Below are 18,264 nucleotides of genomic sequence, written 5' to 3' on the forward strand. Positions count from 1 at the left end.
TCCCTCTATCACCCTAGAGGAATTGAGAGCCCTTGATTGCAGGAAGAGCAAGGTGCTGCATCCTGAAATACCCCATGCTGTCTCCAATCCACTTTTATTCACAATCAGAAAATAACTTACCATATAATAACACAGACACACACAGCACAGCCCCGGGCACCCGCCCCTCCGTGACGATACAGCCCAAGCCAGCCCTGAGGTGAGGTGAGCCCCAGCCCGAGGAGCTGTGCCCCTTCTCCATCCCATGGGGTGCTCCAACCCCATCCTGCTCCGAGCACAACCTCCCATGTGGTTGGAGGAACTTGTGTAGAGTGCTAGTGTGTCCCCCCACCCTTCCCTCCCACCCTGGGCTCCCCCTGCCCTGCTGTCCACGACCCCATCCTGCTCCGTACCGCTGAGTGCCAGCGGGCAGTCCCCCACCCCACGCCCACCCTCCGCTCCCCCGAGTGGTGCTGGTGTCGGCGGTCTGTCTGTACAGCATGGCCGTGCGCTCCCCGGGGCCGGGAGCCTTGGTGCTCTCATGTGGGGCTGGGGGGCAGCGGGCAGCCCTGCCCTTCCCAGGTGACGACAAAGTGCTGATTTTGGAGGGTGCTGAGCATGTCCTCTCCTGCTCCCTCGGAGCGGAGGGAAGCGGGTATCGCGGCTCCACTTCCCCCCCCAGCGCCAATCCCCGTCTCCCTCCCCTGCCGCAGGCAGGCGTGCTTGTCCCTGACAAACTGGGGTGGGCACCCATCCCTGCCGGGCTACTTGCAGACGCTGACCCACTCGGTGATGCGACACTCCTCGCAGGCCACGAAGCAGCACCAGTGGAACTTGCAGTTGCAGCGCTCGCTGCGTGTCTGCCGCAGGATGTTGTGCCCGCGGCCACAGCACAGGCTCTCACAGTTGTCCATGCCCGGGCTGGTCTTGTTGCACAGGCGCCCCTGAGTGCCCAAGGAGTCCAGGGCCGGTTCTCGCTCGCAAAAGTCGGGTGACTTCTCAAAGTAAACCAGCTCGCTGATGCCAGCCCGGCGGCGATGCCGAGCGTGGCCCGGCTCCAGCTGCCCGGCATTCCGGTTGTGGGGCCGGATGAGAGTGGCCCCGTAGAAGCGGTCCTTGAGCAGGGACCCCACCAGGCGAAACTCAGGCGTCACCTGCCAGCATGTCTTCAGCTGGCAGCTCCCTGAGGTACCGTGGCATTTGCACTTTCTCCTCATATTGTCCATCACCACCTGGACAGGGAAGGAAGGACACAGAGGAGTTAGCATGAAGGAGACACATTCTGGGGACTGGAGAAGCCACAATGGAGCTCTGTGTGGGTTGGCACTACGGGAACATCACGGGCTGGCATGAGTAGCCATCAAAGCTCTGGAACTGCAAAGCCAGCAAGGCTGCACCCTGCTGCTGTGCCCAGTGCAACTCATGTCCCACACCCTGTCCCTTCCCATCCTGGCAATACCAACTGGCTTTCATGTTTCAGCAAGGGACTGGCACCTAAAGGAGAGGGTGAGCTATTTGAGCACAGGAAGGGGAAGGAGCCTGGATCTCACCTCCCACTGCTGCTTGGCTCCAGCAGCATCAACCTGATCCTGGACCCCCGTTCAAAGCCAGCATGGTTGCATCTGTGCAGCCATTCTGGGACCCTCCCAGTGCAAGGGTCTCCCACACACCTCACCAGCCAGTAGCACTGCAAGTGGGGCAGATGAGGGGATGCTTTTCCCTTCCCTTCCCCTCCCCTCCCCAAGGCCTTCATCCCATAAAGCTCCAGTTCTGGGAGTCCTGGGAGCAGCTCTGCTTTTGGCTCTTGTCTGCTCTCCTTCAGCCAACCTGGCCACAGTGCCAGGGGGCTGAGGCACTGCCTCCCACCACCACCTGAATTCCAAGCTGGGATCACATCCCTGATTTACAGTTTGTAGAGGCTGCAGTGTGGCCAATGCTATACATCCACTCCATTCAAGGGCAGGGTGCCTTGGATGGGCTCTGCTGTAGTTAGGTCTAGCCTGAAAGCACAGCTTGTGCAGGGGCTAGAGGCCAGTGTGGAGTTCCTTGGATTTCCTGGGCAAGGCTACTTAGCCCCCAGGTTGCATGCTGGGATCCCCTACATCCCCCATTCCTGTAAGGGATACTGCTGTGGCCAAGCCAAGAGGAACAGCTCATGCCCATCAATCTCCAGGGGCACAACATGGCCATACATCCACTCTCCACACAGCCTGGAAAGAGTTTTTAATGTCCTCTGCTCTGTCCCAACAGGGATTCCCTACTGGGTTGTGTGCCCCCATTTCCACATGCTCACACAAACTTCAGCAAGTTCCTTTCCCTTGTGGACACCCAAACCCCACCAGGAGTTCAGCTGGGGCTTGCAGACTATCACAGGCTGATCCCCATACCCAGGCCCATGCCCCAAGGCTTGTGGGGGGATTCCAGGGGACATCTGTCCTTGTGGAGGGTGCTGTCCTACAATGCCAGTCCTGCCCAGCTACCTATCTTCATGCCTGCCACATGTTGTCTGTTCCTGCCCCTTCCCTGGGAGGGACACATGTGACACGACTGCCTTGTTTAGGTAGGGGTGGGCAGTTTTTATTCCTTGTTTTCTTATTTTTGAGTAAATCTCCAAGTTGCTAAGCAGTTATGGTAATGAAGGCAGGTCAGGGAAACACATCTGGAGCTTGGGGCACATGGTGGAGAGGTCTGGGCTGGGCTGGAGTTTGGCTTTCATCCTGCTGAGAGTCCTGCTCCTGCCAGAAAGAGCCTCCACCTCACAGGTAATGAGCTACCTGGCCTCTCCACCATGTCCTGGGTGTGCCAGCCAGGAACACCAGCTGCTTGCCACTGCTCTTGTCACTATCCCTGGGAACATACTGGCACTGGGACCACATCCTTTCCCACATTCCCTCCCTGCTGGCTTGGCTGGACCAGGAAAAATCTGTATACAGGGCTGTGGCTGGCAGGTTCACCATTGGGATGGATGGGATACTGGTGTGACAGCTGGACAGGGGTTCATTTGGGGTATAGCTGGTCGCAGCAGGGGCTGAAGAAGTCAAGCGTGGCCATCTCCATCACCCAAGCCATCACTGCTGAGCATCCCGAGCCCTAGAACCACAACACCCATCCACCTCTGACCAGCGATAGCTTGTTCTTTCCCTCCTGCACAGGCAGCACAGAGGGGACAGGACCCTGACAGAGCTGGGAGATGCAGGCAGGGCCCATCTGAGTCTTGGCCCCATGCTTTTGTCATTGAATTTTCTGCATGCACCCTTACCCGTCCTTTCCCTGTCTCATAGACACCCAAGTTCGATACATGCCCGGACTCGCTGGTGCTTTCTTTTGCACATTCCCAGCTCCTCCCAGGCACGCTCATAAGAGCTTTATCGTAGGTCTTTGTTGTGAGGGTAATGGGTAGTTCCTGGCTTGCTTTCATCCTCTGATCTGGTGAGTTAGGAGGACCTGCAAAGTCTCTTTCACAGTCCTGCTGCTCTTTGCTGGAGAGGTTGCTGCCTCCCAGGGATGCAGAACACCCACCTCAGTCTTGAGTTGGACCAAGCCATGATTATCCCAGGGCTTCCTATTCCTGAGGACCAAGGTCACCACTGCCACTATCAGAGGATGCTGCATGGCTGCAATCCCCTGCCCAGCTTCATAGCTGGATATAAAATGGAAAAATCAGTGTGTTTCTGCCTGGTTTCGAACCAGGGACCTTCCGCGTGTCAGGCGAACGTGATAACCACTACACTACAGAAACCCACATCTGATGGCACCTGGATGCCACCACTCATGGAATTGTCACCTCCCTCCAGCACTGTAGGGTCTGAGCTGGGAGACAGGCTAACCCACACCCACAGCACCCTCGGGATACACAGGAAACACAGAGAGGATGCTCAGAATCAGTGAAATGCTGGAGAGCTCCGGGTGCTACAGCTACTTTGTGCATGGAGAGGGATGGTGCATGGCAGGGCACGGCACGAGGCATGCATGTCCACATCACTGCTCTGCTAAAGAGGTTCAAGCCTCAGGACTTGAAGGGGAGAACCACAGAGCTTCTGCAATCAGCACAACCATTCCTTTCCTGGAAAATCCAAGGAGATTGTTCCTTATTACAGCAGGAAAATTGCCCCTAGTAGTAAGTGAGTCTTGGGTGGGTGTGGGACCCACAGCACTGTTATAAGAGCAGGTGGGGAGCTGGAGAACCCATCCCCAGTGGGGGGGCCAGGACCAGCCCTGGAAATAAGCATGGCACCAACAGACACAGACCAGGCACAGCATCATCTTGTTCCAAAGCTGGGCACCCACAGCCATCACACATGGGCTCTCACTCTCGTCTCAACAAGGTCCCTGATCTGGGCAACCTGTCCAGGCATTTCTTCCCCACCTTCACAGGCACCGTTCCCTCCTTTATTCCTTTAGTCTTCTTCTGCCGCTTCTTCTAGCTCCCAGGCTTCTTTCATCAGTCCAGATCTTGTCTCTGAAGCCACCAAGAGCTGACATTGCCAGTCCCATGCCTGCCTGCCCTCAAAGACAAGCAGACCCCAGGCATTTTCACTGTTACTGGATCCCACAGGAAATGTTTCGTGACATCCTGCCAGAGCAAATATTCCTCTCTCACCTTCCCTTCCTTCTGCAGGTTGTGAGGTTTCCCTTGGGAAACAGGGAACACAGATCACAGGTTTCTGAGTACTGCCAAGAGTCCCAGAGATCCAGGGCATGGAGAGATGTAGGGGAATCAGGATGAGTCCTGCAGTCAGAACTGGAATGGAGGTCTTGCCCAGATTGGGCCAGACCAGCCTGTAGAGGATTTAGCTGCCTAATACTGAGTAAGTTTTCACCATACACAAGCAAACAAAGCCAAAAAAATCAAAAGCTTTGGTATTCCCCAGGTATTTACAGCTTGGCTAAACTGAGGTGTCTTCTCCAGGATGGTAAAGCTCAGCTCCAGCATCAAGGAAAGCCACACATTAAGATCTTGCTCTGCAGCATCCTCACCTCACAGCTGGCTTCAAACATGCTCAAAGCAAGAGGCACATCCAAATGCCTGAACTATCCCAAGGAAACATTCCCTGTGGAATTCTGACCTTTAATTATTTATTTCTGCAGCCACTACACATCCCTTGGCACTGCCCTGGCAGCATGTGGCTGGGGTCTTGGGGACATGTCCTGTTGGATTCAATGGATGGGATCTCTCAGGCACCTGCTGTGAGCAAAAACAGGCAGGGAAATGCAGCCACCCTCCCAGCCGCTCCTGCCTGCATGCTCCTTGTCTCCAATATCAGGCTGCTTTTAAACCTCAGCTTCCAGACAGAGTGAGCTACTAATTAGTACCTTTAACAAGACCTGACATCGTAAGAATGGAGGGGAGGCTGTCCTGCTTGCCTGGACAGGCTCCAGCACACTGCTAGAGATGGGGGCAAGGCTGTGGTCTGTCACCTCTGCTCCCAAGAGCATGCTGTGTTTCCCAGCTGGTACAGGAGCCCACTGCCTAACTCAATCTCATTCACATCTGCCTCCTCAGGGCAGTGGCTCCCTTTCTGGAGGCAGAGTCATGGCTGGGTGCTGCAGAATCTGTGCTGTGCCCCCGTGATGCCAGTGACTTTCTCCTCCCTGTCTTTAGCTTCCTCCCACTGCAGCTGCCCAACGCCAGTTCACCCAGTTCCGGAGAGGCAGGAGCCAAAATCATTGCTCTGCCACCCCAGCAGCACCACTGCAGCACAGACAGGTGACAGTAGTCTGGGACAGTGTCCCTTGGCAAGGCCACAGCAGCAATGCAAGAGGTATTGTTCCCAGCATGTGTTTGATCGGCATATCCTTGCAGCCCTGTCCTGCTAAGGGCATCACTGCCTTTGTTCTGGGCAAGACTGGGTAGAGGGGGTGCCTTAAGGGCAATCCCGGACTCACAAATGGTTCCACAGCCACCAGCACGAGTCCCTCACAGCCTTCCCACACATGTCCCAGGAACCTTGTTCCCACCATCATTTCTCCACCACTGTCACCAGTGCCCCACTCACCTGCCGGCCCACGCGGTTGTTGTGCAGCCGCATACGGGAGTGGATATCCCTGTAGGTTTCCCGGGAATCGAGAAAATCCTTGGAAAACTTCTCTCCATAGTCCACATCAGGGCTGCACCCTCCCCATTCCCAGGAGTCCTGGAGGCCAGGGGTCTCTGCCGGCATGTGCTCCATGTGCACCCCGTGCACCATGCCTTTGCCACGGTTCATGGCTTCCAGCTGGAGGCGGTGCAGCTTGCGCCGGAAAGCCTCCTCATCGCCACGGCGCTTCTGGTCACAGCCACAGGCCTGCAGCTTCCCCAGGGCACAGGCGTTGGACACGGCGTGCACCACGCCGGCCGCCGCTATGGCGTAGGCAAAGGCGCTCTCCCGAAAGCCTGCAAGGAAGGAGACAGCGGGGCTCAGGCTGGGTGGTGTGACCCTGTGGGGGGCTGGATAAATTCAGCATCAGACTGTGGCATGGGGATTTGGAGGTTCAGCTTGTGTCTTGCTTTACCCTGGTGCTCCAGCTCCCACACAGGCCATGAGTGAATCCCCACTCTGCTCTCCAGCCTCATCCCCACCAGGACACACTGCTACCCTGAGGGCCAGCCCTCACCTGGCTGGGACCCCAGCTTCCACCATCACCCTGCTCTCACATCACTCCAGGAGATGCCACCACAGCACTGCTCAGGCATAAGCATCATGGCTCTGATAGGAAAGGCAATCCCTCCTCCCCTCTCCACTCAGAGTTTCCTACTATACTGAATATAACGCTGCCTGAGAGATATTCCTGCTGAAGAATAGGCCAGTTTTTCTTACTCATAGGGTGCAGATTAAGCAGTAAAAAGAGCAGGCTGCACTGCCTATCCAGCCCCATACATCTGCCCTTCCCACCCTGAACCCTGCCAGGTCCCACAAGAAGCTCTAAATGTGCTACCACGCTGGGAAAAAATGAGCATCCCTAGTAAGTTAGAGTATGCTGTGACCACACCATGCACTGCCAGAGCCGGCAGCTGGTTGTCATTAAACGCTAGGGAGTGAGGACATCCACAAGTGTCATTAGCTGGAGACAGGGCAGATGGGGACAGGGACAGGTCTCACAGAAGGGGTTCCATGGGGCTCCATGTAGCTGTGAGCAGGGGATGCCTGAGAATCTTTTGGCTTCACTGAAGCCAGGTGAGGATCCTCTCCTCCCTGGGAGTTTCTATTTTATTTGAAATGCGAAGTAATACTTTTGTTTGTGGTTCCTAGGTCAGGCGGGGAGCCTGCAGTGCCCTTTGCTTTGGTGCACAGTGACTGGCCCCAGCATGAGGCGAGCATGGAGGGAGAGCCAGATTTTGTGCCGTGGCATCACATGTGAATAAATAAATAGCTGGAGTTCCCAGCCTCTCTGCCTCTGTTGGACATGAACAGTTTGATTGGCCCTGACTTTGACACAGCTGAACAGACAACAGGTTTTAGGGTGTTTTCTTTACCAGATCCATGCCATCAAATGGGGGTCTTGGGTGAGCACCCTAAAGCTCTGCCAGCTCCCTTGCCTGTGCCACAGAGTCAGGAGAGGTGAGAGTGCAGCTGCTGCTGTCGCCCATCCTTGGCAGTGCTCCCCATCACGCATGTCTTCTCGGCGGTTCGCTGCCGCCCGCTGAGCAAATGCTATGATCTTATTAAAGGAAAATGAAATGCAGCCCGGAAACCTGCATTTAAAGTCGTGCTGCTCTTTTGTGTGTTAATTTGACACTGGTGCATTTAAAAAATTAACGAGGCGCTGCTTAAAAGCCAGCAGGAACCTCTCCCAGCTTCCCCTTGGTGTGGGACAAGCTTGCTCTCAGCCTGCCTCTTTCCATGCACAAGTTGAACAACATTTTTCAGCGGGCAGGTAATGGAGCTGCTGGTGCGTACGCTGTGCTGTGCAGCTTCCCCAGGGAGAGTACTGGCAGGCAGTGCCTGCAACACACCCACAGCGCTGCTGGAGCATGAAGGCCTACATCTGGGGAGCTTCAGTCCCCAGGTGAGCCGTGGAAGATGGAGAACCAGCGCAGAGAGGTCTCCTGGGTTCCCAAATCCTCCCTATGTCAGTTCTCTGATCCCACCATCTGGGCCAGCTTCAGCCCTTCATATGCCAAACCTGGGCACAGCCCAGTTTGTCACTGCCACCCTGCTGGACATCCCCAGCTCCTCGCACAGCCAGTGCCTGGGGACAGAGGCAGCAAACCCTTCACCTAGCAAAACACCCTCCTCTCAGCCCTGCCTCTTTCTCGCACATTTCTCCAGCCTAAAAAATAATTTCGAGGGTGGCATCTCCTTAAAATCCCTTCTGGAGCCCAGACACAAGCTCTACCCCACCCAGTCCGTCTAGCAAGCCTGTGTCCTTACAGGTAAAGAGGTCAGGTTGATTTGGCACCCTCCATGGCTGGGAAACCCGTGGGTTAAAGCCCTAGTCCTTCTTCTTCCTCTAGTGCTTTCCAAGTACATGTGAGCTAATGGATGAAGTATGGGTCCTTGTCCCCGGAGCTGCCATCCCCCAGGTGGTGGGCAGGGGACAGACTGGCCCCCAGGACATGACATCACAGCATTCAGGAATTCTTGTTCCCATCTCATCATGGTCCTTTCCCTGCTCAGCATCACTCTGACGGGCCCCACCATTCTTCCCTGCCTTCTCCCCTTCTTCCCTCACCTGCCCTCATGGGGAGCTGTGAGCAAAGGGGAGGAGGGGGTCAGGGCAGCACTGGGATCACAGCAGCCATGCCAGTACAGTTCTGCTAGGAGGTTCGGTTTACATTCCTTGCTCTACCCTAGCCACGCCAGAGACAGAGGATTGAAGCAAAGCAACGAGCAACATGGCTGCAGGCAACAACCACCCGCCTCGCGGGCTCAGCAAGGGTGGAAGCTTCCAGGAACCACAGCTGAGACTGGCATGTAGTGGCCAGACCTGAGCCCTTTGGAGGGAGGCTCTTCAGCTACCCCAGCCACCTAAGACCTCAGCAGTGATTTTTGAGTCACCATTTCCCTCTGGAGACCACAGAAGAGGTGTAGCTGTGGGAGGTACAAGAAGTATTGCATCCTGCAGGGAAGAGGGAATGGAGGACACAGTCCTGACACCATCACAGGCATCCAGCCTGCTGTGTACTCAAAGACCATGCTAGGCAAGGAGGACAGATCTGAAATCTCTTCCTCAGGTCAAATCCCAAAACAGCTTTCCTAGCAGGGAAAGTTTTCCCTGTCAAGATGTGCCTACAAGATGGGGAGTCATTTAGCAAGACCTCAAGTCCAAGCACCACTGGCTGCACCATGGATGCTGCAGTTCCTCCATCTTTCAAGCAGATGTGCAATGAAGGCTACAGGGCTCAGGCACAGCTCCAGGCTCTACAGTCTGTAGACCAGGGAAAGCTGGAGTCATGGCCTTCCTCCCACCGCTCACCATCACATCCAGGCAGCAACTCTCTCCCAGCACCCATCACTGCAATGCCTGTGTGGCACTGAGGGAGCCAGCAGGACAGCCTCATGTAGACCCACCCCAGGGTACCCCAGGAATGCTCAGCTGCCCCCTTCATGGCAATACCCCCCAGGAGTGGGGTGTAGCTGCCAGGAGCTGTGGGCACATTGCCCCAGCTCTGATATAAGGCAGAGGAGAAATTCTCCCACCACCTCCTGCAAGGCCTGCCGAGACAGCCAGTCCCAACACGCTGCCTCTCCCCCAGCCCCGCTCCCTCCCCTCCCCTCTCCCTAATTAAACTGCAGGTGAACCTGCCAGGGTCTGGCCCAGCACCAGGCACTAAATGCCTCCCTGCAGATCCCAACTTGCCTCCCTGCACCTTCTTGAGCGTGCCAGGGACAGCCCGCAGCCTTCGCTCCTTGTCCACCCACAGCACTGAGAGAGCAGCCCTTGCTGCTGTGCAGGCTGCAGAGAGCCGAGCTCAGCCCCGCATGGCCAGGAATCCTGCCTGGCCCCAAGGTCTCACTTGCACCATCAGTGGGGAGAAGGCCCAGGGAATGGGGGAACCCACAGGGATGAAGCCAAGCATCCACAGCACCCGCATGTCCTTCAGGGCCAGGTGGGCAAAGCCCTGGGTTTGCCTGGGGGTACACAAAACCCTGCCAGCAGCCCAGCTGCAGGTGTGCCAGGCTAGGCGCTGCGGTCTGCGGGCACTGGAGCTTGGCTGGGGCTCTGCAGAGCTGGGTTCCAGGGTCCTGAGCTTGGCAGCATCTCCCTGGATAGCTGTAACAGCACCTGCCTCCCTCAGCACACAGCAAAGCTTCCCCAAGCTCTGTTTCACAGCTGGCTGGGCCCCAGCACCTGGTGTTTCTATCCTTGCAGGGAGTTCCCCACTCCCTGCTGGAAGAAATCAAGCTCTGGCCATGGCCATGCAGACTCCTTGTCCCCAGCGAGACCTTCTAAGGTGGGAACAGGGCATGGAAGCATCATCCATCTCTCCAAATGCTGCAGGAACCAAGAGATACTGCACTCCAGAGTCATGTGCCCTCCAACCATGAGCCTTTGAAGGCCTTCAAGGACATCCAGCCCCTCCATGGTGGGGGGGTCCTAATTTTTTCAGAGCTTCATGTAGATGGGGTTGGGGGTTAGGATGAGCAAAGGTGAATAGTCAGTCCCACAGCACACCTCAAACAGCCCCTGCCCAGCAGCCAGACAGTCCCAGCCCTGATGGCATTGTACCCACCCATGGCTGCACACGTACTGGACAAGGACCAAGACTCAGTGACCCACTACCATCTGCAGCTTGATTTTTGTCAGGCAACCAGGCATGGGTCAGCGCAGCCAAGCCACACAGTGCCTGGCAGCCCACAGATGATGCGGTGGGACAATATACCAGGACAACAGCCATCCTCTCCAGTGAGGTGGACACAATTGTGCTGCTCACCCTTGGAGCAGGAGCAAGGAACCTATTTCCACTGCTGATGTAGATGCAGCCACCTGCCTCCACCTTACTGCTCCCTCCCCCTATGTCTCCTGAGGCCAGGAGAGGATGTCTCTGTCAGACAGGCAAGCACATGGAAGGAGAGGGAGGTACAACAGAGAAGCATGGGACCAGGGACAGGAGAGTCCTGGCAGAAGTGACAGTGCCAGAGAATGGGCAGGAAGGTGGTGAGTACATAGGCAGCCAGCTGGGGAGCCAGGGAAGACTGGAGGAGGATTTGCAATAGCACTGTTGAGCATGGAGGGGACATGGGCCAAGGAAGATGGCGGGTGCAGATGGCACTGGAGACTCAAGAGAGGGTACAAGAACATCTCATACCCCAAGGCCACAGCATCAAAAGACCAGACCTAAAACACCCACAGACCATGGCGTTGTCTCCAAAGAACCCAGTGGCTCTGTGAGAGCAGGGATGGTAAACTCCTGGGCACTGTCCCTGGCCTCCACTAACCTGCTGTTGTGCCTCACAGCCACTGTTTCCCATGCCTCAGGGATGGCAGCACCTTCCAGGTCTGTGCTCTGCCCAGCATGCTGTCAGCATCCCTGTCTCCAGCTATGGTGCTCTGAAGCCACCCCAGACTCCCAGCACTGTCCAATTTGAATCCTCTCCTTCCTGTCTCCTCAGGGCTTGCACTCAAACTTCTGGAATCAGCTCAGCAGGATGAGGAGATGGGCACTCATTTGCCATTGTCCTCTTCTCTGTCCCCAGGGGATGTGGTCTCTGGCTCCACTGAGTGCCTGGATGCTGGGCAGAGTGTGGGACAGGCACCATGGGATAGCTTGGAACAGTGTTGCATCCTGTCCAGCTCATGCCCACAATGGAGAAGATGTGAGAGATGCAGGAGGACAGGACAGAGTTGAGGAGTGGAGCCAAGCAGGGAGAGTGGCAGGGAGAAGCCAGCTACAAATAATTTAAAGTGAGATTCACGCACGGCTGAACTGATGGCAGAAGAAGTGGGAAAAGGAATGAAAGATTAAAGGGGTCTGTCACTTCGGGTTACAAACAATGATCCTACAAGCACGTTGCATTCCCAGGCACGGCAAGGACGAGGCAGGGCGCAAAGCAGAGACCTGGTCCCTGGAGGTCAGATGCATTAAAGTCTGCAGCATGGAGCCTGCACCCCTCACTTCTACCACTTGCCTCTCCTCCAGCACTGAGCTCCTGAGATGCATCCCCTTCCTGATGGCTGTGCCTGTAACAGATGGAAGGCAAAGCTCAGAGCTCCAGCACTGTGATTGAGGGACATGAGTGGGTTCAAAGTGGGCCAGGGCTCCAGCATCAAGGCTTGCTCCATGGCAAATGGCTCCAAGCAATATGAGATACTTTGGATGCTTGGGGCTCATCCTGCAACCTCTGCTGCCGAAACAGGAGTTCGATGAGAGGCCTGCCTGCTGTGATGCTCCAGGTTTACCTCCATCCTGCCCTGCTGCTGGATGTTGTGTCTCCATTCCAGAGAAAGGGATCCCACCAATGCTGAGAGCATATGCTGAGCCATATCCAATAGCTCAAGACAGGGGCAGGAGTCCAGGGTCTGTGGGAGCTCCCGCATCCATCGGCCACAGCCGTGACAGCAGGAAGGGCTGCAGGAGCATCTGAGACAGAAGTGAGGTGCAAGTCACTGAGGCCACCAGCAGACAAGGTGGACTGAGGGAGGGATGCAGGTCAATGCTCTCTGCTGCTGGTGCTTCTCACCCAGCTTGGTGGGACTCAGAGCAAGGAAGCTTGTCTGGGTGTGTGAGCAACTTGAGCCAGCAAGTTGGTGTCTCCTGCCGCCTGAGGAGACTAGAAGTGAACCGCATTCCTCAGAGGACCTGGAAATACCTCGATGCTTATCAGGGCTGACAGTCCCCACCCTTCCTGCCAGGCGCTAACCTGGGCACTGCTCACAGAGGGAAGAGACACTGCCCTTCTCCAGGCACTAAGGTCCTGACAGGGACCAGGGCTGCTCCATGGCAGGACCACAGCCCTGATGCCACACATGCTCCGAGGTAGCATTCCACCCACTGAGGCTGTGCAGGCTGCCCTGGATGTGAGAAATCTTCAGACACGAAAATGTTTCTGTGATCCCCTCTCCAGCCTTCTCCCACTTGCTACAGCTGCCTGTGGGCTCCTGCCAGCACACTCCCCCAATGACATGTAAGCCTCAAGCTGCCAACCTCTCCTCTTTGAGACTCTCCTCATAGTCCCAGGGAAAGAAGATGCAAGATGGGGAAGGATGTTTGAAGAAGAGTGGATGATTGCAACTCTCTGCTGGGCATCAGGCTGAGAGGCTCACAAAGTGGGTATGTGAGCAGTTTCTTAGGTAGTTTTCACCTTTCTTGGGAGCTGGAGGAGTTGTATGTGTGCTGGGCACCTGGCCTGCCCTCAGCACCCTGACTACTGGCCACTGGCACCATATTGTCCTTCCTGACCATGATTTGTGGCAATGGGCACTTAGAAATATACTCAGGCACAGGCCTCAAGAAAGGGTACTCAGGTGAAAAGATACATTCAAGTCCTCTAGAAGATCTCATCAGGTCACAACCCTAGCCTGCACCATACAGGCCAGCCCCTCTGCACCCCAGAGTCTGCTGGAGAGAGTATCAACCAGGGAGGTCCTGATATAGGCAGAGCCAGACATGACTGCGAGGGAGATGAGATCCTGGCACCAGGATCCTTGGCAGAATGTGGAGAGCTAGGAGAGTTCTCTCAGCAGTGTAGCTGGGGGCTCTGTGTGCAGGTGAGCTCCCAGGACAGCCTGTATCCCTGTCTCCTCTGCCATCATATTTTAGGGTCTCACAAAACAGAGCCCTTACCTCTCTGCACTGGAAAGCCAACACAAGGGCAGAACACCAGGGTAACAGGCTCACAGAGCTAGGTCCCACTAGTTACAGGCATTTCAACTCATCACGGCACACTAAAACACCATCCCCAGAGCAGGACTGAGCCAAGATGCTCAACTGTATCCACCAAACCAAATCCCAGAGCATGGTATCCACCTTCAGACCCACCAACTATGCTGTGCACCCATGGCACTGCTCCAAACACCAGCCTACACCACATGGGGAGAAGATGCCAGAAAGCAGGAGGGCCTGGAAAGAGCCTTAGGAGCAGGTGGAGCAGGTCAGGGAGAAGCAGCTCAGGACAAGGGCCAGTGCAGGTACAAAGGTGCATGGAGCAGCTTTGCCGTAGTGCAGTGCTCCTTCATCTGGCAGACTATAACATTTCTCTGCCTTCATCCACGGGGATGCTGAAGAGCTTGCCTCATCCCCTGGGCCAGGGAAGAGCTGTGCAGAGGCCCAGGGGGAACTCACAAGGGCTCCAGAGAGCAGGTGCTGGATAGTGAGACAGGAGGGGAACCGTCCAACCCTTACCTCTGCTGAAGATGATGCTCTCATACGGAATCTTGTTTTTGGTCTCAAGGCTGGAGCAATTCCAGCGCTGGTCCCGGAACTGGTGCTGGCACTCATGGATGGCAATCTGGATACCCTGGATGGCCGAGGCGGTGACATCAGGGTGGCGCACACACACCTCCAGCTGCCGCCGCGTCAGCCCCGGCAGCGTCAGGCACACCGTGTTGGCATTCAACACTGGCTCTGATGGCAGCTTCAGGCCCAGGATCTCATTGGAGCAGGAGCTGGGAGGGAAAAGGACACCCTTGAGCCCAGAGCAAGCAATGTGCCAACCACTTGGTTTTTCATTTGGGGAAGGGGAAAAGTCTGTGGGGGACACACACGGGAAAGGGAGACGCTTCTCAATCCACACTGAGCCCATTGCATATAGGGAAGTCTGGGAAAACCCTGTGCTCAATGGCAGCTCATCCAGGCAGAGATACCCAGCAGCACTGAGGCTGCAGTCCCCTCCAGAAACATAAGTACAGTACAGACACGCTGGCAGTCTTTGCCCAGCAGCAGTCAAATATGGCCATCCTGCCTCTGGAGCCCAGCATCTCCCAGGATTGCACTCTCTCTGTGTGCTCCCCCAGGGATCTCCCACACTGGCCATGTACTGCAGACTCTCAGCACGCATTGCCCCAGCTCGCCTTCCACAGAAAGTGTGGGTTTCCCCATGGGAGAATTGAGAGACCCTGGAGCAGGAGGCCCATTCCACATCTGGCTCCATCCCTGCTGCTGGCTGATTCCCTCCCTGCATCTCCTGTATCGCCCCAACACTGCTGGTCCTTGCAAGGGAGGAAAAAGGAGTGATCAGCCTTTTCTTTTCAGCTCAGCTGTGAAATATGGATCCAAGTACTGTGCCAAGTATCCTCAAGCTCCCAGCAACAGTCCCAAGTCCACTGTCACATCCTAGCTCCACTGAAGCAGATGCCTGTGTCCACAGAAGCACAGAGAGTAGCAAATGGATGGGTGCAAGGAGAGGCACATGGTCCATGGCAGGGGTACAGGTACTTACACAAACAGAGATGCTACCTGGGGAAATGAGAAAGTAGGTGGAGTGTGTGGAGATGGGATAAGGGATGTGGGGAGATAAAGCTTGTCCAGAAAGAGATGCCTAGAGCTAATATGGAGATACACATGACAGACAAATCTGGAGAAGGAGACAGCAGGAAGTGTTTGCTCAACTCCAGAGAATGGCTTGAAGAACTCTGGGATAAACAGCGTCCAGGTGGAAGATCCACAAAGCAAGTAGCAGGCAGTGGGATGCTCAGCAGCATCCAGCATCTTGCAGCATGGTCCACTAGGAGCTCAGCACCACCCCACTGCATGTTCAGGAGAGCTTGGTCCCTGCTGGGAGCTCTTCCCAGGAAGGTCTCTCCCTGTTCTCTGGGACAGGCAAGAGCTGGGTCCCTGGGAGAAGCAAGGAGCTCAAAGCCCTTTGAACTTTGATTACAGAAACAAGACCTGGAGGAGGATGCTGGAGGAAGGACTGCAGCTGCCAGGTCTTGGGGAGAAGGGTTACTCTCCCTGTGTTCCCTCAAACCCTGCAAGCCTGGTTCAGGTACTTGGGCAGAAGCAGCTGTCAGGGGAGAAGCTCCCCAGCTCAGTGCTCACCCAGCTCTGGAGAGAGGGTTCAGCCCCAGTATCTCTGCTGAATTACAGCTTGCTCAGGGGAGAGGGAGAACTGTCAAGATCAGGCTGCTGCTTTCTCCAGCTTCCCAAGGGTGTTTATATCCATCCCACCACTTTCATGGGTAGTATTTGACTATGCCCCAGTGCAAATCCACAGTGACTTCAACAGGGAGAGTCAAGGTGGAGTGAAGAAGAGAGACAAAGGGTGTGCATCCCTCCAAAACCCCTACACAGGAGGGGAAACCTTCTTCCTGGTTTCCTGCACTCACTCCCACTGTCAAGCAAGCCCTGACCGACAAAAGATGCAGAGCAGGATGCAGCTGCCACCATCCCCAACCCAGGAGCTCCTGCTCCGAGCACTGCAACGACTTCGTTCCCTGCGTGTCCTGAGCCTGACCCAGCGTCTGCCATCATTTCCCAGGGCATCCCGGGATGGGGGCGATGTTTCGGTCTTTCTCCCGATTGCACTGCGGGGAAACTGAGGCAGGGACTCCGGAGAGTAGAAGGAAGGTCCTTCTGCCTCTTGCTCCACCCAAGGCTCAGGAGGGCCAGGCACCGGCAAGAAGCTGTCACTGTCACACTTCTTAGGAGGATACAGCACTCCCCCCAGCTCTCTTCCCCCTTTAAATCTGGATTTAAACTTGATTTCACGGTGACAGGCCCCCAGGTCACAGGCTGCAGCGGCTGCTGCTTTAATTAATACAAGTCCCAACGTTAACAAATTATATTTAAAGAGGCTGGAGGGAGGGGGAAGGGCGGGGGACCCCCCCCCCCCCCTTCCACTCACACCAGCACCACGATTAACCCCTGGCTGCCTGGAGCGCACAAGTTTGGGAGCGGGCAGGGGTAAGGCGAAGACGGACAGAGATGGTGAATTTGGGGGCTCGCTTTCTGGAAAGCAGGTGGCCCCCTCTTACCCCTCTAGCATTTAGGACAGGCGGAGCGAGGGAGGGGTCGCAGGGGGATCCAGTAAGCAGCGACCCCCACGACAGTGACAGCCCAGCCAGCATTCCCCCGTCCTCCGCGGGCGAGCGGGGAAACTGAGGCAGTCGGGGAGGGCGCTGGAGCGTCTCCGGTCGGGGAGGAAGGGGGACAGCCTCCTGGAGCGGGAGAAGCTGCGCATCCCACCAGCGTTCCGTCGGGACCAGGGAAGGCAGAGGGGGCAGCAGCCCTGACATCCCCTTGAAAGAGGGGCCGCAAGCGTGCGGGGCCGGGTTGAGGCGGCGGGACCCCCCCAGGAGCCCCCCGGGCAGACCGCCCCCGGTGCGGGGCTGGGCGCAGCGGCTTCCCGGCGCCCTCCCCGTGGGGCCGGGGCTCTCAGCGGCGGGGCTGGGGATGGAGGGGTGCAGCTCCTACCTGGGTACCCAGAGGCTGAGCAGCAGCGAGCAGAGTCCGTGGGCCAGGGCCGGGCGCATCTTCGCTGGGGCAGCGGCTGTGCGGGCTGCGGGCGGGCGGGCGCCTTTGGGGCAGGGGCGGCGGGGCTCGGCGCTGCTCTCTGCCCGCTTTGTTTGTTGTGGGTTGTTTGCTTGTTTGTGTTTTCCCCTCTCCTCCCTCTCACTGGCTCCCTGCGAGCCGGGGCTCGGCTCGCCGGGGCGGCTCTGCCATCCTCCCGGGATGCCCCCCCCGCCTCCCGCCGCCCCGGCGCCCTCCGAGCCCGGCGAAGGCTGCGCGCCCCCCGCCCTGCCCGCCGCCGCCCCACCGTGCACAGCCCCCCGGCTCAGCCCCCCATGGCGGGACGTGCCGGGGGGCCGGGGGGTCCCTCGGCCCTCGGGGTGCGCTCCCCCGCCGCTCCCCAGGGCGCCCCGGGGCTCCGGGGCCGCGGCGGGCGTGGGCAGGGCTTGCCGGGCGAGCGGCTCCGCGGCTCCCGCGGGGCCCGCAGGCACATGGGGAGCCGCGGCCCCCCCGCCGCCCCCTGCCACCGGTGTCGCCGGGCCTCCGGCGGAGCGAGCACGGTGGCGGCCGGAGCGCCCCGGGAGCGCGGGGCGCGGAGTGGCGGCGGCAGCGCCTCTGCCTGGGATCGCGCTGCGCCGAGCATTACTCAGCGCCCGGAGCCCGAGTCCCGACACGTCCAGACAGGAGCCCGCGGGGGAAGGACGGGGCAGAGGGTGGCAGCGGGGCGGGGAGCCCGGCGTGTCGCACGCAGCCTGCCGGGGAGGGAGCGGGCGGCGGGGGGGCGAGCGGGCACGGGCGGCGGGAGAGTGGGCGCTGGGCTGGGGGGGGAAGCGGCGTAGGGTGGGCACAGCGTGGGTGAGTGGGCACGGTGTGTGGGGCAAGCATGCACAGCGCGGAGAAGTGTGTGTGGTGGGAATGCTCAGCGCGGAGGAGTGTGCGCAGGGTAAGTGTTCGTGGTGTGGGGTGAGCATGTGCGG

General features: G+C 57.5%; 1 protein-coding gene and 1 non-coding gene across 2 annotated transcripts; both read right to left on the reverse strand.

The window, feature by feature from the left end:
• Nucleotides 1-457: 457 nt before the first annotated feature.
• Nucleotides 458-17,539, reverse strand: WNT10A (Wnt family member 10A). The gene is made up of 4 exons (XM_066189271.1): nucleotides 17,252-17,539; nucleotides 14,243-14,505; nucleotides 5,976-6,352; nucleotides 458-1,211 (listed from the first exon to the last, which is right to left on the reverse strand). The coding sequence occupies exons 1-4, from the start codon at nucleotides 17,308-17,310 to the stop codon at nucleotides 744-746; spliced, it is 1,167 nt and encodes a 388-aa protein (XP_066045368.1). The 5' UTR covers nucleotides 17,311-17,539; the 3' UTR covers nucleotides 458-743.
• On the reverse strand, nucleotides 3,646-3,718 carry TRNAV-GAC (transfer RNA valine (anticodon GAC)). The gene has a single exon. It is a non-coding gene; the product is annotated as a tRNA-Val (tRNA).
• Nucleotides 17,540-18,264: the final 725 nt, after the last annotated feature.

The sequence above is a fragment of the Chamaea fasciata genome, unplaced genomic scaffold (assembly GCF_029207755.1).
Source record: "Chamaea fasciata isolate MVZ Bird 193981 ecotype frontalis unplaced genomic scaffold, bChaFas1.0.hap1 SCAF_8, whole genome shotgun sequence".
Lineage (NCBI taxonomy): Eukaryota > Metazoa > Chordata > Aves > Passeriformes > Sylviidae > Chamaea > Chamaea fasciata.